The sequence below is a fragment of the Anarrhichthys ocellatus genome, unplaced genomic scaffold (genome assembly GCF_004355925.1).
Source record: "Anarrhichthys ocellatus isolate YVR2014 unplaced genomic scaffold, GSC_Weel_1.0 scaffold9, whole genome shotgun sequence".
Taxonomy (NCBI): domain Eukaryota; kingdom Metazoa; phylum Chordata; class Actinopteri; order Perciformes; family Anarhichadidae; genus Anarrhichthys; species Anarrhichthys ocellatus.
Window position 1 is genome coordinate 428,700 of NW_022280039.1, and position 23,674 is coordinate 452,373.

The 23,674-nt window shown below is 39.7% G+C and overlaps 2 protein-coding genes and 1 pseudogene across 2 annotated transcripts in view; 2 read left to right on the top strand and 1 right to left on the bottom strand.

Moving 5' to 3' along the window:
* ssbp2a (single stranded DNA binding protein 2a) overlaps nucleotides 1-15,263 on the bottom strand; it is a 62,610-nt gene extending 47,347 nt beyond the window's left edge. Inside the window, exon 1 of the mRNA XM_031849714.1 lies at nucleotides 14,602-15,263. Within this exon, the coding sequence (XP_031705574.1) occupies nucleotides 14,602-14,648 (47 nt within the window). The 5' untranslated portion in view covers nucleotides 14,649-15,263. The remainder of the gene's footprint in view (nucleotides 1-14,601) is intronic.
* LOC116384770 (arrestin domain-containing protein 3-like) lies at nucleotides 14,623-19,079 on the top strand. The gene is made up of 6 exons (XM_031849716.1): nucleotides 14,623-15,159; nucleotides 15,254-15,323; nucleotides 15,643-15,790; nucleotides 16,670-16,772; nucleotides 16,877-17,142; nucleotides 17,293-19,079. The coding sequence occupies exons 1-6, from the start codon at nucleotides 14,880-14,882 to the stop codon at nucleotides 17,374-17,376; spliced, it is 951 nt and encodes a 316-aa protein (XP_031705576.1). The 5' UTR covers nucleotides 14,623-14,879; the 3' UTR covers nucleotides 17,377-19,079.
* A 1,121-nt stretch (nucleotides 19,080-20,200) lies between these two features.
* On the top strand, nucleotides 20,201-23,191 carry LOC116384555 (arrestin domain-containing protein 3-like; annotated as a pseudogene).
* Nucleotides 23,192-23,674: the final 483 nt, after the last annotated feature.

Sequence of the window (23,674 nt, forward strand, 5' to 3'; positions counted from 1 at the left end):
CTCTCTCTCTCTCTCTCTCTCTCTCTCTCTCTCTCTCTCTCTCCCTCCCTCCCCTTGTACCAAATGTACCCCTTCCCCCTGGAGAGCGGCGGAGGTTCTATTTCAGACAAGCAGAACTTTTGGTTTTGGTATGAGTCCCCTGGGGTCGATCACCATGACAACCACTATCAGGCGATAACCATGTGTTCCAGAGGATTGAGGAGGAGGAGGAGGAGGAGGAAGGAGGAAGGTGGCGAGGAAGAGTGAGGAAAAGAGAGAGAATGTAAAGGTTAACAGGTCATGTTATGTAAAATCTAATAAGATCAGACATGATCTGACTTGGTCACCTGTTTGTTGTTATGGTCAGATGGTTCAGATAATATATGGTATCATCATATTCATATGAGCATGGAGTCAATGATCAGTCATCCTCCTTATTGCTCAACATGACAGAGGCTGTGATTAGAGGGAGGGAGACACTGATAAAGAAAGAGATGGATAGATGGATAGATGGATAGATGAATGGATGGATGGATGGATAGATCGATAGATTGATAGATGGATAGATGGATAGATGGACATGGAGGAGGTAAAGATACTTGGCCAGCACACTCTCTATGCTGAGTTGACCCCTGTTAATAACACGGTGCTCCACTCTTTACCGAAGTAATGAACAGTTAGCCTCTCCTGAGTTTGGAGATTAACGTCCCTTCCACCTTTGTTCCTGCATCATTCTTCCCCCTCCCCCTTCGCTCCCTCTCTCTTTTTCTTTCTACCCCCTTATCCCCTTATTAGCTGTCTGCAAATTTGTGATTACAATTAAATGTTATCATGCTTCTTTGGCATGACAAGACAGACCTGTGATTCAGATTACAAAGCATTACCAGTTTGGAGAAGAAATACTCTAAAATCAATGAACAAGCTGAAATCGTTAGTCAAATAATAGCTTTGTTGATGGACAGAAATGGTATCAACACCAATTTTGAAAATGGATTAATTATCATTCATCAAGCAAATATGCTGAACCTTTTTCTCTGCATGTCAACTTTGGGCATTGTTTTCTAATTTATTAATCAAAAAGTCAATTAACAATATAAATAATAGTTACTGGCAGCTGGAAAGACAAGTCATATCAGCAATAACAATGAAAACTGAATGACAATTTAGCAAGATTAAAAATCATTAAGTTGCTCCATTTAGCTAAATATATGTGTGTACTGTGTAAAATACACTGTACAGTGTATTTCTACAGTATATACCGAGATATTATGTAAAATACAGTACCTTAAGCTTCACTTCAGTGTTATTCATTTATCAGGTGTTTCTCCTCTCTTTTCTCTTCTCAACTTCCTGTCTCCTTCAGGAAGCCTGAGGTGGGAACACGATGTGACAGCCTCTGTTGTGCTACAAGGGGCCACAGTCTGATCACAGTAGATCACCTTAACTCCCCAAAAGATAGGAAGAAGTATAGAAGTAGAGTTAGGGCCGTGAAACCTGTCTTACTGACTGATAAAATTGGCCGCATTTTGTCTGACTGCTTGACGGGTTGTCTCTTTGACCAACTGACTGACTGACTGACTGACACGCAGGTTTCCTAACTGGCTTGAAGCCCAGAAGGCAGGCTGGCTGAAGATGTACTCCACCATAGGGTACTTAGCTCTTTCCCATTGACTGTGGCCCCATGTAATCTGTGGGCCTGTGGTGACAATCAAAACTAAGCCCCAGCATGTTACACTCCATCACTGAAAAGCACAACTTCAGTCAGGAGAGCAGATGATCTGATCCAGAGAGAGAGAGAGAGAGAGAGAGAGAGAGAGAGAGAGAGAGAGAGAGGGGTGAGGATAAGACAAAAGACACATAACATCCTATTAGTTATAAGTCTTGTTTCAGTCTTGTTTCAGAATTAGTTCTACCACCCCACTGTCTCCCTCCAGCTCCTCCTGTGTATGCTATGTTTCTGTTAATCATCTTATGACATGGAAAACGTTCTGGCTATTGCAGCCCTGTTTATAAGTAAAATAAAAAATCGATCATATCCAATGGTGTAGAAGTACTAGGATCGTTTACTACAAAAAAAGTATTACAATGTAAAAACACTCCATTACATGTAAAGGTCCTGGATTAAAATCTAAAAGCAAACTATATTTAAAGTATTAAAGGTAAAATTGCTTCTTCTGCAGAAAACAAATTGTAATACAGTTGCATCAATATGTAAACAGCATTTTACTGTTCAAGATGGATTTATTTTCAATTACTTCACAGACAGTTAGGTAGTTTACTACAATTCAACTCCAACCTCGGGGTCGGCCAAAGGATCACAAGATAAATCGAAGAGGTTGAGGATTAATGGGAGAGAAAGAATAGAAAACAAAATTGTCATTGACAATTTTGTGTTCATTTTTTTACTAATGTCAGCTTTTTATGTGAACTATTTGGACCAATCTACCTCTTTTAGCCTTGAGCAGTTATTTAAATGAAACCAGAGAAGTTTAGTGGTAATAATGTTTCTGGTGAATTTGCTAACAACCCATTGACATCTGAAATGTAAGAGTCCCCAACTAGGGTCGCATGTCAAAAAGTTGTGGGAACTACTGGTTTAATAATCTAAAATGCACTGCATTTTAAAAGATTTTCATATTTTTTTTTAAATGTCAATCTGAAAAGTGTCTATTGCTGCCAAATAAATGTAGTGGAGTAAAAAGCACAATATTTCCCTCTGAAATAGTATTAGTAGTAGTTCAGTGGAAGAACATAGTACATAAAGTACCAGTGGCTCAAAATTGTACTTAAATACCATACTTGAGTAAATGTACTTATTTACTTTCCACCACTGGTAATAAAAACAACATACCTGCATCTGTCAGATCACATCACTCTTCCTCCATCTATTTTCTCTCTCCCTGTCTCTCAGTCCACCCACCACTCTCGGTTTTTTGCAGCACCAAGCCATCTGTCTGAGGTCACCTATTCCAGGCTGCCTACACCACAGACTCACAGCACTGTCACTTACAAAAAAAAAACAACATGTTTGCTGGAATCAGCTTAACACGCAATCACTGTGAGGCACAGAGTGAAATCAAAATGCACCACAATCACATTCTTCTCCTTTGTTTTACTACCTTTCTCTCCTGTGTCTCACTTGAGCTGTCTTCTTCTGTCACTCATTCGCACATAAATGTTTGCAGACTTAGATACAGTAGGCTGTACACACACACACACACACATACATACACACACACACACACACACACACACACAGACACACACACACACACACACACACACACACACACACACAAATGATAGATTAGCCTCTCTCCAGTTTTACAACAACTGCTTTGGCAGTTTGGCAAACAGCCTTTGTTTACTGAGCCTGTCGATGGGCTATGTAATCGTATATTTCCACTGAGAGTGTCTGTTAGCAAGGACGCTAATTAGCAAACGATTAAGCTCTCACACAAAAGAGGTTCTTGAGATTAATTGGCGCTGAAGTTTACAAAAGCTTGTGGCACAGTAAATAATTTAGCATGAACAATAGTACACCTTGTCACACTGGGTTTCTGTTTTCAGATGAGTAATTGCTGGTGTCAGCATTCCGGATATATCACTGTTCAAACACGGCTCTCTCCAGTGGACAGTGTTATACTGTACATGATGACAGCATGGGGACCATGTCTGTGTCCTGCATTTCATTTTTTCAGTATTAGCATAAGGCAAATCCTAAATAGGCTTCATGCAGGGTGAAATATGGAAAATACTTCTCTGTTATTCTACTTCACACAGCCCATGTAGCTACAGCATCCTGTTCACCTGTGAGATCTTTACACCACCTCACCGTCAACACCACCTTGATCTGCCCTAAAATGAAAACCATGTCTGTTCCCCCTTGACGAAAATGTTCTCCTTTTAAAAACTGTAAGAAGCTGCTTTACAGTCTTGTCAGCCCCGCAAGTGCCAGACACACACTATATACATGGGCACACACACAACCCTAACGCAGATAGATCACATGCTTGTGCAATACAGATAGTCAAGGGGGAATCGCATTGACAAATGTGTACACGCAGGCTCACACGTATACAACACAAACACATACATAATACGCAGGAGAAAAGATATAAAACTCTTTGGTCCCAGTCTCCTCTGGTCCAGGGGCGTCTTGAAACTGCCTGCTCCAAACAACATTTGCTGTTCCCTCCTCCCCCTCCTCTCTGCTGATGAAGAGGTTGTCCCAACTAGGGGTTTTGTAAATGGTGGAAAAAGTTACAAATCCCACTCTACGACCAGCTACAAAACTTAGAAGTTGCTTTCATAAGCACAGTGGCATTTACAATATGGTCTACACAAGCAACTTGCCTCTGGATCTAATTGGATCAGCAGTGTAAACAAGACGCAACCTACAAACTGGTTATATAGTTTATCTAACAGGAATCAACATGGAAAGACTGCAGCCCCAAGATCATCCAGGTTAGGCTGCAAAATAAATTTCAAAGAAGAAAAATGTTTGCTTTCAACTGCTGATGTAACGGGAAAGCAAGAGATGAAAACATCCGAATAAGCATGTCTAGTAACATTCTATGTTTCGATGCGTTTACAGACATCTAAAGTTAAGCGGTCCTGAAAATGGTGGCCCTGCTGTGCCGACTCTTCTTTCCTGACGCTGGCTGACTCCAAGGATTAATGCTTGTTTGCAAAATAGCCTGTCGGTTCTTTGCAGGGAATCCAGCAACCATATTGTGTTAAACGTGAACTGCGATTGAAGAAGTTATTTATTGGAGAGGCAATGATGTGTGCCGTGTGAGTTTTTCTGTGGTTATTCTATGCTAGCCTATATTGATCACATTTTAAAGGGGTTTCCGACCACCAACACATATTAAATGACACAAATACTGACACAGTAGCAGTGTCTGCGGTGTTGGAAGTTCAAAGTAGGAATGGACAGACATTTTTGGCATCAAGCAAAAATGTGTAAAAATATTACCATCTGCGCATGTGGCTCTGTTACAATCACATTTGTTTCTAATTTGGCCAAAAGATGCAGCTTCTTAGAACTGGAAAAAAGGTTGCAGGTTGCATGCAGGCATTCCGCTAATCTAACAGACAGGGGCATCAGAAACCTCTCCATAAGAGAGAAGAGCATACTCTTTATTTGTTAGACTGTTTTACAGACTACGATGCTGATTCATACAGCAATTAGGCAGCTGTTAAATGGTATATTACTAAAAGGGCCTCTGGCACTCAACAGATGTTCAGAAATCATACAGATGATATCACTTTATTTTAATGACTGAGTTATATGCAGTGATCCCACTAAAAATATAACAAGATATGGTGTTAATGGTTATGATGCAGATGCAAATATAAACTCTAAAAAGCCCAAATAGCTGTTGTAATCATCACTAATTCGTCACAATTTGTCATGATAATTGAAATATACCTAAGGGGCAGAAAATCAAACCAGCCTGATTTTACTTTTCTTATGTATTGTATATATGATTTCTAAGGTTAATTATAGTTTGGAGATGAAACAGCATTTCATCCTGGGACTAAGCAGAGAAAAAAGGTAGAAGAGCCGGGGTGGAAAAACTCCATCACAATTAAATGTATGCACAGCCTTTTTCTGAATTCTGGGCAGGTTTTCCATCGGTAAAATTCCTGATGATCTGAGCTGGTTGAGCGTGCGCTGGGTGCTGATGTGACTAACAGAACACTCCAGCAGCGGAGCGCCGGTTGGGCTGCTGCAGAGGACTCTGGGTAATAAGGCTACAGATGAGTGAAACCAAAAAAACGAAATGGGAGAGTGGGGATTGGATCAAATGTGTGAGTGCGTGTGTGTGTTTATGTGTGTGTGTGTGTTCGTATGGGGGTAAATGAAACGTCTTTTGCCACCAGACTTCTGCAAAACAGAACAGACAGTAGAGTGGGCATTCTTCAGGTGGTAGATACACGCACACACACACACACACACACACACACAAACACACAGACACAGAACCAGGCAAAATGAGTTGCCTAATGTGTGATATGTCTAATTGTTTTTTTAATTGCATGACTCTACGGATAAAAAATTAAGTAACAAAACATGCACTTGCTGTAGTATTGTCTGAATTTACACTTAAAGTGTCAGTTTCAGCATTACTGAAGATCTATTTGTTTCATTATTTGTTTGTTTAATTGTTACATCACTGCGTATTTGCTTTTATCATGCAATATATTGTCTCCTAACATCTTGTTAGTATTAACTGCAGTTCCATGCAACAGTACGGAGATTTTCCACATCTTTCAGCTCATTGTTTTGGCCCCCAATTTTACAGTTTTGGTTCACTCTCATCGCTCTCATCAGTGTTGTGTCCAGACACAGCAGGCAGCCATTTCAATGAAAAAGCACTGAAAGCCGACTGTACACTGCCTGCCAACGCCAGTGCATAAGTGTTGTTTTCAATTCTACTCCTTGGGGGAACTACAGTCACAAATCTTCACATTCTAAGCATGGGGGCATTGATACGAAACTGATAGTAACATTTATAGCTTTGAGTGCATTGATATCTTTGGACTGATACATTTTCTCTGACCATGTGACTCTGTGTCTGAGACGTTTGATGAAACCGACTACTAAAATACTGTATCTTTAATTTTGCAATATGCATGGGAGTGTGTCACAATTGACCGTACGTCCCGCCGCTAGAACGCAGACTGGCCAATCAACTGGCCAGCGTTGCTTCAGCCAGCTCCGTCCAGGGTCTGACAACTATCAGGCTCTGCTCCATACAGTGTGGGCTCCACGATTGGTCTGACAGTTTGAATGTGTTGATGAATTTTCAACCCAGTTGCCAGAAAAAAAAGGTTGACATTGTACATTTCTGCAATCCACGGGATACTTTGAATGTGGATGTTTGTGAACCAAAACTACGTTTCATAAATACTTTTGATATCAGCCTTGTATCACGGCTGCAGAAACACACAATGCCACGAAGTGAACGTTCAACAAGGTTTAGTTAATAAAAACTAGTTTAGATAAGGTTAAAATGTGTTAAAATAATAACATAACAACATAACGTAACAACCGTAACTGGCGTAAATAAATAACAACCGCCTACAGCGGACTTTCTTACGTCAATGTGTTCATATTTTTAAAGGGATTTTATGATAACAATAGAATGTTGTGTCTTTTCTTGCACAACTTCTCCCTAATTCTTATTCTTACTCAGGAGTGTCAGAACAGAAGCTGTGTACTGGCTGGGACGAAGAGACTCTAACCTGGGTTAAAGTGTCCCCCATCTGGATACACCTCTCAACCTCATCCCTTCTCTAAACCTAGATGATGGATGGTCCTGCAACAGGGTCAGGACAGGGGTTGTGTGCCCATATTAACTACCCTCTTCCACTGATAGACTGTCAGACCCTTTGTGTCTAGAACCCTCCCATTGGCCCTGATGTAAACAAATGCAGCAACAGTGGCGGTATGGTGGAAGACTGGGAGACAGGACAGGAGAACGGTCCCAAACATACATCATGAGGGCAAAATATATATCACAGGTATATTTCCTGGAAAAAAGGAATTTTCATTTTTTATGACAACCTTTCTTTTATGGTGTTTCAGTCCCTCATAATACGATCAGGCTGCATTCCCCTTAAACAGGAAATGAGAAGTTGAGTAAGATTCAGGACTACAGTTGTTTAAGGAGTGGCGTCTCTTTCTTCACTGAGTCATAAAGTGGAGTTTAGAGAGGAGATCAACTGGATTTGATTTCAAGGATCTCTGTCAGGCTGGAAGAATTTTTTTGAAACAGCCGGACAGCTCAAGGCAAATATTTGACCCAGCTTTGGCAGACAACTCTCTAATTCTGCAGTAGCAATGCTTCAAGTGGAGATGGGTATGAGTTTACCTTTGCAAGGTGTGCATGGTTTTTGGATTTGCATTTTTGTATATGTAGAGAAATGTACACATTCAGTGCAGTCAGGGGAATCCTGCTGCCACGTGAAATTAATGTCCTGTTAATGAAAAAAATAAAATAAATCTTTATTTTATACTTTTTCTAACATCTCACATTAAAAGTCATGGTTGAATAATTGTGAACAATGCACATACACATTTTACATCTGTGGGGTTAATAGGCTGAGAGTAATTATACTATCTGGGGATAAAAATTGTATTTTTAGCCATGCTTATGGCATGGCTGGATGGCAACGTTAGTCTGTCTGTTGGTCAGTCGGTCCACCACTTTGGTCCAATACCTCAACAACTATTGGATGGATGACCATGAAAGAGATTCTTGGTCCCCAGAAGATGAATCTGGATGACTTGCATTTCTCCCCACGAACACAGGTTTTAAGTGAATTGTCTTTATCTATGATCTGGATTGCCATGAAATCTGGTACACAGATATTCACGGTTCCAAGACAATGAACCCCAATGACTTTACCTCACGGTGGTTGACTTTTGTCCAATACTTTAGTTTATGGCCCAATACCTGCAAAACTAATGACAAGATTTCCCCTTCAGCCTTACTTGTACTTTGTGTTTAATGCTAGTAAAAGTAGCATGCTAACAGGTGAGCCAGGTAAACATTACCTACTAACCTTCAGCGGCATACACCCTATATGGACAAAAATACCTACTACAGACACCAACAGAGTCATTTTGTTCAAAGCTTACAGTATAGCTAGCTGAAAAATAAGAGTGATCTGGCTTTTCCTTTAGAGCGCCTGTGTCTTCATGCTCCACTGGCTGCCTTAAAAGAGAGTCTGTTCCTCGCCAAGGTCTTTGGAAGGTGAACGGTAATTGCTGAGGGAGGATTTAGCCTGACGATGGAACAAAGCACCTCTTTTGTTTTACTAAGGTAACTGTTACACTCTGAGATGGAGCACTGCTTTAGACATGAATATAGCATGTGGGTTGGCGTTTCCATTTTGTGCTACGTCTGGGTGTTTGTGTGTTAACCACAGGGAGAGAGACAGACTGACGGACAGAGACTGATTTGTAGACTACATTACAAGACTCCATGCTGTTCCTGACTCATTAGCTGTTGTATTGGCCCTGTGGTAATGACATCATGGTGGCAGTATTAGCTTTTAAAGTCTGACCGCAGGGTGAGCGAACTGTGCTGCTCTTTTGAAAAAGGATTCTTTCACTCTGACTTCATCATGTGGTAAACTTTTCAGGAAACCCCAAACAGGTCTTCTCCTATTGTTTGACTCATATATATATATATATGTGTGTGTAACAGTTATTGCATGGACGGACTGTTAACTGTTAACTGAATTCGCATTCAGACTTGGATTCAGACAAATAGAGGCTCTTTCTCGCACACACAACAGAATGACGTGCAGAAAGAGGACAATTAATGATCTTATAAGATTCTGGACAGCTAACGTGTGCGTTGGAAAGAGAATCGTTTTACATACTTTAAGTGAAAAGGAAAGAAACAGAGAAAGACAGGAAGATGTGAAAACACTGGGAAGCATGACCGTTTTGAAGTGACTAAGATTTTTTCCTGGTACAAGATGAACATGTCTGAGTGTTGATCAGAGGGTGACAAAGATCTTGGCTCTGCCAGGTTGTCGGGTCTTTCGACACCCCTCCAGATCACCGGCATTGTTTGTGGAGAAGAAAGCTATCACAGGATCTGCACACGATTAGGGTAGCCAACTGTTCCCTCTCCGACTTCCTGTTTGGCTGCAGGAATTCTTTTAGTGGGTGAAAAAAAAAGCACATAACTGCATAAATGTGACATAGTTAACCCTTTCCTCTGAACTTCTCATTGAAAGATCTACATATATTCAAACACATTTGTATAGTGTTTTAGTTTGCGTTGCCCTCAAGGGATGCTTCATTCTTTATTATCTTCACCAGGAGGATCATGTGATTAGTCGTGTGCGTGTGCCTGCTTGAGTGCGTGTGTCTGTGAGTGAGTGTGCAAATCTGTGTCTGTCCACAGCTGATCTTGCATTTCGCTACAGCAAACTGCATTATATTTTGCGTAGCCAGTTATGGCTGCATGCTCAAGGACCTACCGTGATTGTGGTGACTCGCACTTTATCAAAACACCTTTTATTGCCTGTTTTATATACTGTCATTGATTGCATGCTGACTCTTCACCCACTAACAGGCCCCCGGCTGGTATGGCTTCTAGTGATAACACACTTGAGTGCGCTCACTCTTAGTGTTTTGGAAGGCATGTTTGGCTAACAGCTACCGGAACTACCAGTACACACACTGCAGTGTACATTGCGCCAATCAACCGCTGCTACGCGGACAGACAGCTTGTTGAGTTTAATTTAGTTTTTTGCTAAATTACAGTATATGATGTGTCTGATACAATGTCTTCGAGCCGTTTGCCTGCATACATCACCTCTTGTTTTGTTAGTTTGAATGAAGTATGTTTTACGACGCCTAACAGCTCTACTGTCTAGACGGGGGTCTAGCCAATTGTGGGTTGTATACTCATTCAATCACACAATACAGCAGTGGTCGTTGCAGACGCACCTGGCATAGATATGCACTCTACTGAGTGCACATTTTTACATGTTTCCATCACTGAGACATTAAGGTTCCTGCATATCTTGCTTAAAGGGGTAGTTCAATGTTCTTGAAAATGTACTTTAGCCTATTCTTTTACTTGTCGAGGAAACATGAAACCACCAATAGCCAATTGGATTAGTTTAGCGTGAAGACTGGAAAAAGGGGGAAACAGCTTGCCTGGTTCTGTCTGAAGGTTACAAAATTCCCCTCCCCGCCCTCTAAAGCTCACTAATGAGTATATATTTTTAGTGAAAAATCTGAAAAAAAGGAAGGTTTTGTATAGAATAGACAAACGATGTATGATGTGTTATTATTGAGTTTAAGAGGTGCTGGTAGCCAGATTATTTTTATTTTGGACAGAGCCAGGCAAGCTGTTTCCCCGTTTCCAGTCATATGCAAAGCTAAAATAATAGGCTGATGGCGGTAACTTCATATTTCCTAGTTAACGGACGGATATGAGAGAGAGGTATCAATCTTTTCATCAATCTCTTGGCAATAAAGCAAATAAGCTTAATTTCCAAAATGTCTAACTATTCCATGGATTAAGCGAAAGTTGCCATATTTTTATTGTGAGTATTTATTGTGTGAGATGGCATAACCCAATCAGCAGAATCCTTCTGTCATTTAAATACACCTACACTGTTTTCTATGTTTCCCTTTCCAAAACCATTTCCCTGCAGTGCACCTATCCTCTCAGTGTCTGTCTTTCCTGTATCATCTCTTTTACCCCCTTTCCCTGTCACTTTTTTTCAGCCCTCCTGTTCCTCCCCCATCTCCCTTCTCCTTCACTTCCCCTCCTCCCCTCCCCCCCTCCTCTTCCTCTTCTATTTCCCTCTATCTAAATTGCAAATGGTAGCAGTGCCGACTGCCAGAGGAGCTCCTCAATGTCATTAGAGCTGACCCTGTGGATTAACTAAAGGAGAGAGGCGATGTGTAGAAACTACAGATCAATAACGCGGCTTATCCTCTGGGTTCTTTTACTTCACTTTGAATTTAGATCTGATAAGCTGAAATGTCTACTCTGCTCCCGTACAACAAACAATAGGGTCATAACTGGGTGACTTAGTGAAAATAGCAATTGCTACGAAAACATTGAAGAGTGATTAATTCCAAGAAATTACTCGGTTTGAGCTCGTACGAAGAATTGACAGGTATATGAAAACATTAATGACAAGGGATACATGTTGCACACACACCGGCTGCCTCATTATGGAAGCTGTCAAAGAGAATCAGATAATAAGAGGAAATATTATGTTTCCAAATCTGTTTGTGTATATTTGGGGAAAAAGTGTGAACAACATGAAGAAGAAATTAACCAAGACAAGCAAAATAAATGTGTCATCTTGATGCAACTCAGTACTGGACACGACTGATCAAAATACCAACCACTCACAGCTGGATGATCCAATTAACAAAGAGACGCGATATCTATGAGATAAAGAGATGGATGGAAGAGATAGATGTGTGTGTGTGTGTGTGTGTATACAGTGTGTGTGGGTACAGCCATCATACTGCGTGTGGTTGGTTTACCGAGTTGGCAGGCAAAGTCAAGTCACCGTGAGCTCCACTAAACCTGATAGGTGCCCATATCAGAGACAGCTGAAGCCAAAGCCGGTTACAAATGATTGTGTGTGTGAGTCCAATATGTCCAACATCCCCATCAAAAGATCATGTTGCTAAGACTCTTTTACCTGAAAGCAGAATGTGCCAAACACTCATCTACATCAGACTTCCGCATTTACAGCAACCTACCATTCACACAACCATAACCACACGTTACCTCTCAGGAGCCAGGCTTCTCACTGCACGGATTCTGAGTCAGAAAACCTGCCACGGAGGCATAAAGGCAACGGGATTATTATCACACAATGTATTATTTGTCAATTGTTTCTTGTTCATTACTCTGCCCTTTTTGATTAATAGGCTTGAATAAACACAAGAGACGTTATGCAGCAGTTTATGAATAAGATAAACTTTCCAGGAGTGTCACGAGTAATCCTTCACAACATCAAAGAAATACAGATGGGATTTTGATTTCATGTGAATGCCACTATCTGGGTCTCCATTTATCAACGTAACAAAACAGTCTTTCCACTGTTTATAAGACTTAATGTTAAGTCTTTGAGTATAGCTAATGGACAGTTACAGAATACCAGATGATGATGATTAAAGTTTGTTGATTGAAGCGACCTCCGCTTTTGAGCTGTTCCTGTTTCAAAATGCGATTGAAGAGCGAGCGCAAGACTTTGATCTAAATCTCACAAACTGTCTTGTCAAACATTCAACTTGATAAAGTTAAATACAAACCACATATAAACACTTTGCAAATTGAAAATGAACCATAAAAAAGGGCATGGAGGTTTTGCCAACTTTGTACTAGACGTGTGGTGGAATGGAGATAGTTCCAATGTACTGTGCGTTTCAACATACAGTAGAGCCACGCTGGGGAAGAGTGAGTCTAGTAATGCACGACTTCCATATATCTGAAACAGTCCAAACATAATCTCTGACAAGTCCGCTGTACAATATATTGTGCCTCAATACACTTCAAAGAAAATCTCATCCTTTAGAGGAAACTGGCGTCAGGTCTATCCTGAAGATATGTGGTCAAGTTAACTGCTGCCGGTAGTTTTTTTATGCCTTTTGCTGTCTGTTTTAATGGCTCTTTATCAGCATTTTATGGCTGTATTGTGTAACATAAACCTATCAAAGGGCAATTAAACCACTTGTTATTAAAGCATTACAAAACGTTATGTTTAAAATGCCACTGTGAAGCTCATAGTTCTGAAATAATTGATGTATCTCAATGAAACATGGACGTGGGTTTTTAATGACAAGTTAAGTTGTCAGTAAGTCTTTATAGTTATGGTCTGTACAGTCGGAAGCATAATGAGTATCAGAATAAAGTATTTAGTGCCATCTAGTGGTTGACTAACTATAGGGTCAGTTCACCCAAATTACAAAAATCATACTGATATCAAGGAATGCTGATAGCTTTTATTGAATTTCCACACTTTGAAATTGTTGCTACAAAATAAATAGTTTCTATGGAAATGCATGTCAGGATGTTATGTGGATTATCCAGTAACAGGGATATTCATTTGGAAGGAGATGTTACAAACAAAACCAAAACTACCACAAACTATACCTCTAGAGGTAAGTGTAGAGGTAAGATATATTTTTTTGTGACTCGAGTGAACAAAGCCAACACTCCATTATTAAACCACAATAACACTGCAGAGCCATCTGGATGTTAATTCTTCAGTATTCACACAGAATCCTGACGCTTTTACAGCAGTATCGTCTTTTGAGCAAATTCTTGAAGTGGTTGTTTCAGAAAGCCTCCAGCATGATGTGCTTTGAGAGTTTACAGTCTACACCAGCATCTGGACTTCTATTTCCAAGACCTACTTTTTATCATTTCGAGCCACACCATCCGTTTGAGTAATAAAAAAAACAAAACATTCATTTTGAAATATGAAAATGTGCTGCCAAAGTATTTGAATCATTTTGATGGTAATGCCATGTTTTACACATTTTCTACTATCTGTCATCTCATAATTAATCATCAACCAGATCATGATTGTGATATACCAAAGTTTTAAAAGTTTATGTATTTTATTCACAAATGTAGAAACACACTGGGCACTATACCCTCAGGCCAGAGCGTCAGGATTATTTCTCTTTTTTTTCATCATAAATGAAGAAAGGATGCAAGAAACAAATCATGTTTTTCATGTCATCAGATTAACAGCCTGCAGAGCAGATCCAACATATTATATCGTACAGTTAGAAAGTCTGGGTACATACAGAATAACATCTAGAGACATACAGAGAGATTCTAGTAGAACTACCAAAAACCCTGCTAACCTGCTACAAACTTGAGAGATTTTTTTTTTTAGGAGTAACTAGTTTGTTTGACTTAACAGATAACATGATCTTAGCCTCCAAAACAACTTCAAATGTCTGTATAAAAAACTAAAATCTATAAATCATCTCAAAGCTGGTTTTGTCCACTAATAGATTGTACTTAAGTACAGCACTTGAGTTAGTTATATTGCACAACTGGTCTCATAGTATGTCACGGTTCAATCCCTTACTTCTTCCCACGTTCTTCAGCCCTTCGTCCCGCTGATCCTGGACACATGGGACCCTGGCTCCGCCCAAAGTCAGGGCTGGTCCTCCAGTATGTTGTGCGCCTGCGCAATCTGTTCAGTCCAATGTTTTGTTGTTGTAAACTGTTTAAGGTTTTTTACCAATGCAATACTTTATTGGTGATTGCGTGCACATAACAATCGATCTGTTGACTGTAGGTGAACTATTTAGACTTGTTTTTATCTTCAGACTGCTTTTCTTTTTTTAAACTCGTGTTTCAAAAATGTTCCAGCAGACGATAAAAAACTTCAAAATCAATTTCGACGTCTTGAATGAGAATCCTAGTTTCTCCAGTGGCGACCTGATCACGGGACACGTCTCCTTCGACCTCACGAAGGAGACGAAGATCACTTCAATATCGATGGCACTGACAGGAAGGGCGAACGTCCACTGGTCCACCGGCGGAGGAGGGGGGAGAAGAAGAAGAAGAAGAAGTCGGAGACACCACACGGCAAACCTGGACTTCTTCAAATTCAACAGCGTCATCGTGCAAGAAGACAGCGGTAAGCGCTCACTGCGGTTGTGTGGATGCATGGCAGCGTTGCAAACAGTCAGTCATTGTTCAGTAAAGTCACTCAGTTTGTCTTCGTCCTGCAGCTACTGGTGGGACGGCACGCCTACAGCCTGGCAGGCATTTGTACCCATTTACATGTCAGCTGCCTCGGGGGTGTGTATCAGACCTTTCCACGTGGGGTTTTGTCATCTTTGTTTCTCTTTCTTTCTGTCACAGAGACTCTTGGGAGGAAACATGGTACTTTAGATCCAGACATATTGATGGCCAGTCATCATCATAAACCTTAACCTTTATTTAGAAGCAACCCAAAGTCCATCAGTATTGTTTTCTTCAATGTAGTCGCTGAGGGCTTTAGATACTTTAAGGTAGTTCTCTATAATATCTGAGATTTTTTCTTCATCTTAATTCCTGCAAAAACTTGTGTGAAATCAGTGTCTCACTATTTCCGTTTCTTTTTTTTAAATCAATGCAGAGACTTCCCATCTACCTTCCGTGGAGTTTTTGGACGGATATTGTACTCCTTGACAGTGGGCATCCACAGACCCTGGCATATGGCCAAAGACTTTGTGACCGACTTGAACTTTGTCAACCGCATCGATACCAACCAGCCAGAGTTGCACGTAAGTAATCCATGACCGTGTTAACCCACCAGGGTCTTCCCACTCACTGTGTAACATGTACAGCTTATCCTTATTGAAATATTAAGGATGGCTTGTTGGAGGGGAATTTGATTGACCACAATTTATCAGGAACTACATCAAACTAAAATAATAAAGGTCTGAAAAACAATGGTGAAGAAGTATTCAGATCATTTACTTACATAAAAGTATCAATTCCACACTGTGCACATACTCCGCTACAAGTAAACGCCTTGCATTGAAACCTTACTTAAGTAAAATGATGTAGTATTTTTATTTTATTTTTTATTTTAAGAACTAAGAGAATTGTCTCAACACACAAAGGAGCACTTCATCATTCAGTTTATCAGAAAAAAAGTCTCCACATTTGGAGATGTATGATTCTCACTGGACAGGAAGGGTTTGAAAATGTATACTCTGAGTAGAGTAAATAAAGTTATCAGATAAATAACGTGGAGTAAAAGGTACAACAGTTCCCTCTGAGATGTAGTGGAGTATAAATGTGTGACACTATTGTCCCACAATGCAACGCACAATGTAAATCAAAGTGGCACTCTCAGATACATCAAACTTTATCTCATCAATCTGTCTGATCTCAAAAACCTCATAAAACATAACCTGTTCAATATTTAGAAAATCAGTAGCATTCTAATGGTGTAGTTTGATGGAGGTCCATTAGCGTATCATTTCCTGTTAGCATATTGGGTATTTAGTTAAGTATGCAAATCACTGCTCAGGTTGACTTATTTTACCCCGTACTGTAATATTCATGAGATATATATATATATATACGGATCCAATTGAACAATTCCTCACATACATTTACGTCCATTGCCCAAATGTTCTCCTGCTTCTCTGCAGGCTCCTCTCTCGGGCTCCAACAGCATGAAACTGTGCGGCCTGTGGTGTGCCTCTGGTCCTATCACCATGACAGTCAGCGTAGAGAAGAAAGCCTTCATGCCTGGTACTGTTTCCATCCACTCATCAATCCATCTGCATGTCGAAATATTCCCGACAGTGACGCTTGAACCATTTGCTCACAATAACCCCCATCTGTTCTTCCTCCAGGTGAAACTGTGAAAATCATTTGTCGGTTCAGTAATGCTTCAACTCGAACAGCTACTCCAAAGGTGGCACTGCAACAGAAACAGGTTTTCTACACCTTCAACAGGACCAACCAGAGGATGGTTCTGAAAAAGTTGGCGTCGGTGACCGGAGAGCCCGTCAGCGCTCACACCCCTGACGCTCACGTCACGATCATGCTCGCTATTCCCGCGTTTACACCGCTCACCATCTCTAACTGCAGCATCATAGATGTGGAGTACTTAATTGAGGTGAAGCTATAAGATGCTAAAAGAAAATAATTGAATTGTTTTTCATCCAGTTTGTCTCTTTCGTTTGCTACTTTAAATACATCTAAACCTGATGTTAGCTATTGTATCTGTTTGCAGTCTGTTTATGTTGTTTTCTTGTGTCTCCTGTAGGTTAACCTCAGCGTAAGAGCGTCATCCGACCTCATAGTGCTGGTTCCCATCATTCTGTGTGACACCCCTGTTAACGCCTGTTAATCTAATATTACACGATGGAGCCTTATTTCTCAGGGTTTTTTTGTATCAGACTCACCTTTATTATTTTTGTATAGCTTTTTCATCATGGAGAGATGGCCACTGAGTATTTTCCTATGTTTCATTATACAGTAGTTTAAACTTAAAGGATGCTTCTTCTTCTACATTGCTCACTTTGATACTATTCAGCTGCTACCTGTAGTCTTTCCACAGTCAAAGTCTACGTGTGTTTACTGTCTTGTTTACTACTTGATGTTTTGTCTCTGTGTGTTTTTAATATTTACCACTACACGTATTAATCTCTCTCTCTCCCTGTTACATTTCATTCTTGTACACTTAATAGTGTAAATGTCAGTACTGTAACTGAAAGTTGCCGTTCTGTTAAACATTGTGTAGCATCATACTGCCTTCAGTCAGTGTTTTAGTTGAATCGATGCACTGTTCAGTATGGATTCATTTAAACATCCATAGGAAGTGTATGCAGTTTCAGCCTATGATAGTAGTTTGAAGCATCGGGGAAAAGATCTGTTACAGTTTGAATATTATTACCACTTGTTTCATACCAAAGATTTTAATATTATATGCATGTTCACTGTTATCATTCAGATAAAATTCTCCTGTTCTTATCGAAATGGAAAATATGTTACTGTGTCAGAAGTCAAATCCAAATCTTCAAGGGATTGTCCCAGATACTATATTATTTTAAATATTGATAGATCTAAGTTCAGTTTTTTAAATTTATTGTTTTAACATATTAACTGTCATTCAGAACACTATATAGAGACATATTTTACTCTAATCTGACTATATTAGAAGTTAAGCCAAAGTAAGGGTAAATGTGCTCTTTGATGATGATGAAGACCCCTCCATGCAAGCAGCTGAATGCTCTGCTGAACTGATTCAATACCAAATTACTTTTTGCTCCCTTCAGCAGAGAAAAGACTGCAAGTACCGCGTAAACTAAATTCACTCTTTTTAGCCTAATTATGTGTCATTGCGAACCCAATCAGCTTAATTTCCTGGAGGAAAGCCGTTTCCTCTTTGCTATTCAGCTAACGCTCCCTCTAAGCGAGCCAGTATGTTAATTTTCACTAACTTTAGATGGCTGGCTAATGCGGGTTCACATCATCTCAGGCTGCCCCTTGCATATTGCTACTGTGTGAAAATTACATTATTAATGTTTTTTTTTAAATATATATGAAACTAATCTACAGTATTGGAAGTGAGCTCAGATTCAGAATGAGCCCACAGCTATGCATACTTACTAGCTTCAGCTGTTGCTAAACTTGAACCTCACTGCCTCCTGTTTTGGGCAATGAACTGCATGTAAATCATTTTTTGCTGCAAGTACATCCAAATTGATTGTAGATAGATTGTCCCAAAATGTATTATTGTGCCATGTATTGTTGCTCCATCAGTGTGTGGTTTGACTCATCATCATCATGTGTGCCTAAAAAGCTGGTTTAAGTCAGTTTGATAATAAAAACATTATCGAAGGTGAACGTGTCCCAACTCACCCCCAAAGACAGATGTCACCAAATGACCCATCAGGTCTTGGGTGTGTCATATGAGAATGAAAAAAGACTCGTCAATAAAGACCGATTTTAAACATTGCAGTATAAATATATAATGTTTAGATGAACTGAAATAAAAAAGTGGTGTCAGTATGTTTTGCACCAAGATGATTTTTGTATTCGTCTTTAGTTTGTCCAGTCCTTTTATCTCTTTTGCAGCTGTGTCTCGGTTACCAATATGGTGCAGTGCATCTGTGTTCCTGTAGGGGACAGCACCGCGCAGACTCACGGTGTGAGGAGCAACTACACTTTGAGGCCTTACTCCTCATGCTTGCTCTGCACAGAATGCTTACTACTACTACTACTACTACTAACTACCACACATATTTCACATAGATGTTTCTATTAGGACTTTAACCAAAGCCAATAGCAGGCACTAAATAAATCACAAGTCAATGGTGATGAAATGTAGTGATGAAATCATTAACAGTTGTGCAAGGTGACTCAACAACAACAACCCACTGCTGTTTCCAGGACAGCCTAATATCCCCTGGCTGTGTAGGCTTTCACAATAGATTATATGTTGTACTATAATAGGTCATATACACAGTGAATAGGGCACTGACACAACATGGCAAAAACATTTTGTTGTAATTATTTATTCACCTTCAAAGCTTTTATTGTCTTATTTGTATAAGGGTGGAGCACTTTGTAACCCTGGTTTTAAAAGTGCTATGTTAATAAGACTTTTGAAACAATTGCTCACAAGAATAACATTTAGAGATGATTTGGCATTCTTACACAGATTTCTATAAATATTGATTTTTGCTAACATTAAGCTGTTTCAAAACTTTTAGACACGCGCCTTGTGTACTGACGCACTTTGCCTGGATTCCATAAACTCATTATTTCCAGTAACGTGGTTAGCTCACAAGATCCCTGCTTGTGATGTGTTTGATATGTATTAGACACACCCACAAAAGAAGAGCCAGCAGCAACCTGAATTAGCATATGCTGTCAGCACTAGTAAGAATTAACTTCTTCATTACATGCTGTCATTTAACCAGCATTGATTTATGCAAAAACAACACAAATCTTTCCCCAAAGTAACATTTTATATTCTAGAGCCAATAATTCTTAGTTTAGCAGCCACCATTCTAGTTCTAACGTGTAGGCAAGATTTATAAGTATTGCGGTTTAATTATTACCAAATCAGAGTCTATCCGCATGCAGAGACACACCTCACAACATGTACAATCTCTGTCTCACCTTTCATGCTCACAGCTCTGCTTGGCAGTCACACTGTATGCAAAATGGCAAATAGTGTTAAGAGCTTTTCAGTGGGATATAATCCCATGAACGAAAGGGATATTTTCACCAGTGGGTACAATATTTCAGGACAAATTACACTAGAGCTGTCAAAAAACTGCAAAATAGATTCACTCAGTGTAAAGCTGAAGGGGAAAGCAGAAGTCAAATGGACAGAAATGTATGGACGTACCATAACAAAGAGAAGTACTTCAGTGTAAAGCAAGTTATGGTTCAGGAGGGCCAAGGTAAGTGAGCTGCTCATGACATTTAATGTAGTATAATCAGATTATTCCATTCTATGTATATTTGATTAATGTGGCACTCTTTAAAAAGACCACATGCTATGACAAATTGTTACAGAATTTATCTAAAATCACTCAACAGTACTGTTGCATCTCTATTTTCTGTGTTTATTGCTGTCATATTGCTTCTGTCCCATCATTTTCTATTAGCATTGTTGAAATAGAAATGTATTCTGTATTAACTGTATTTGCATGTACAACAGGACACACACCATGGTGTCCTCAATTGGTAATTTTTCTATTTTTACCCATGAGATTTAAGGATTTACAAGACATTAAATAAATCCTATTATTTAAACAAATATAAATTTGAGTTACTTACACATATAACAACATGATTCATGCAAGAGTTTACATAATCATTCAGGGCGATTAATAAACAGTTTTACGATTCAAAGTGGTCAACCATGCTGACAAGAGTATAGTCTGAGAGCTGCATTTATCAGTTTATGTTCTGATTAACAAACCTTGTATAATCAGTGACGGGAGTCACATTAACTAACTTTATTGCCTTTCAGGTAATAATGTTGTTGGCCAGGGCTCCCATGTCTTCCCATTCACCTTTCAGATCCCAGCACAGTGAGTTATTAAAAAAAAAACAGTTATTTAAAACATGTTTAAGTTTGTTTTTTCTTCATTAGAAACAATCATCTATTACAATATAAACAGTCTTTAATTTCCACTGGACATGAGTAGCTACATAATGTAGTTCCTTAATCTAAATCGACTATTACTGTCACTCAGTCGGTCTGTTTTGTACGTTGTGTTGTCACGTCATGCAGAGACCTGCCATCCTCCTTTAAAGGCTCATTTGGAAAGATCCAGTACACACTGGAGGCAAATCTGAGCAGGGCGATGAGAGTAGACACCAAAGCTAAGGCGAAGGTCACTCTCATCTGCATAAGAAACCTAAACAGTGATCCGTCGTTGATGGTACCCACCTCACAGCACACACACACTCACAAATGCACGTTTATTCTGTTGGCTGTTGGACATTGACACTGCTGCAGTAATGAGAAATAACATTACCAACATATTTGTCATTTTCCTGTCAGACTTCACAGCACAGTATCACCAACAAAAAAATGAAGCTCTTTACTTCGGGAACAGTTGGCATGGATGTGCTCCTTCAAAACAAGTTAATTGGCAGGCTTTACATTCAAAGCTATTCATTTTGATATAATTAATAGCACTTTCATTCTCTTAAAATGTAAAAGTTTACGAATAAAAATGCAACTAACACTCAAGGATTTTGCTGCTACAGCTTTAATTGGTCTGGTATGAGCTGTAGCCTACAGTGGCTAATGCTAGCAAACTTAAGATAGATGTTGTAACAGACATTACTGAGTCAGACTTTGTAACCCTTTACTGCTTGTGCTATATGGCTACATTTTAGCATTTGTCATTATTCTGTACTGCTTAGATGAAGAGACGGCTGCTCATCAAAATGTACAAAGACTAGATTTAAAGTGATTGTTAACTAAATGAAATAATTATCTTTAAAATCCAGATTTATAATTTTGGTGCATTTATGGATTTAGATCCAGATCCAGTAAGAGAATGAGAATTCATGTTGAATACTGTAACAATATGAGAGACGATGCCAGTACATTGCATTCTGTCACAGCATTCAGATAATATATTGGCTATCATTTGTCATGTGTCTACAAACTAATGCAGGTGTAAACAGCATTACAAACACAGTGTGTAAGTCAAACAGAGATTAAGAAGAAGAATTAAATTCATGAGAGCCGGTTTTGAGATTACAACCCTTGTATATTAAGCGCTACTCTGTTTCGCAGGGGAAGGCATAAAGGTCGTGGCATGTATACAGAACACATCATCCCGTGAAATTAAGCCCAAGTACTGTTTGTATAAGAAGTACAGTTACTTTGAAAAGCGGAAGAGGAAACTCGAAACCAAAGTCATCCTGAAAGAGGAGGGTGACGCCATCCCACCTTCTGCAGGTCAGAGTGTCACCAGGATCATCACCATCCCTCCCGCCACGTGTGCGTCCATCTTAAACTGCAACATCATCAAAGCAGAGTACAGGCTCAAGGTGTGTATTTCTCTTCCCAAAACTGTTCTCAAACTGTGTCTGTAGGTCCTTATGCCAACTGGGCTGCACGATTGTCATGATAAGTGCTGGCTCTTTGTCCACCACAGGTCTATCTGTATGTCAAGTTTGCTTCAGACCCCGAGATCAAGTTCCCCATAGTCTTCCTGCCCGCTCTACCGGATCCCAATGATGGGGAGCGTCTGCCTGCTCACACCTTTTCCGTTTTTGCTTAAACCCTGTTATCCAGGCAGATGGCAAGCATGATGTTATTGTTCTTGTTTATTTAGGATAATGATAAGAATATGAAGAGTAGCAAATTATGTCATACAGAATAAATGTTTGCTTCTTTTGAATGAACAATGAATACATAATAAAGTCTCTTAGTCAGACCACAAAGTACCACATAGAGAAAATGCAGATTTAATTATTTCCAAGTCCATTTCTTTTATCAGTCTGACAACAGAAGACTTTCACGACCAATACCTTTGAAGAATATGTTAGCTTTTTAATGGATTCATGAAAATGGAATTTAATTCTTTCACCACCAGTATTCACTCCATCATTTTGCATGAAGGATGAATTGGAGTAATGAACATCAAGGTTTTGACAATTAATATAGCTGAAGCCTCGCCTCTCTTATTCCATTGCGACAGTTCAATAAATCCTACCATCACAAAGCTTATAATGTCAACACAGTGTTGTTTTCATTTTGGCCATTTTTGATTTTGTAGTTACATTGGATTCTATTTAGTGAAAGGTTTTTCTAATGTGACGACCCCTCCCTTCCACCAGGGGTCTGTCTGTTTCCTCTCAGGTTGTCTTCCAGGATGTTAATCGGCCACTGATGGGCGACACCTGAGTTGGGTTGGTCCCAGCTATAAAGGCTGCCCCTCTTCTGTGGCTGGGCCTCTCTGCGCATCTCCTCTGTCTCCTGTGCGGAGGACCTGGCTGTTTATTTGTTTGTTTGTTAGTTTGTTAATATTAACAATATTGTTAAAGTTTGTTAATATTGTAGCGGCTGTAGTGATCAGTGTTCCTGAGGAGTGTTTGTGTCACTGAGCATGTGCTGTGCTGGTGGTCCTGTATACACTGAGTAAGTTGCTGCTGTTCTGTCC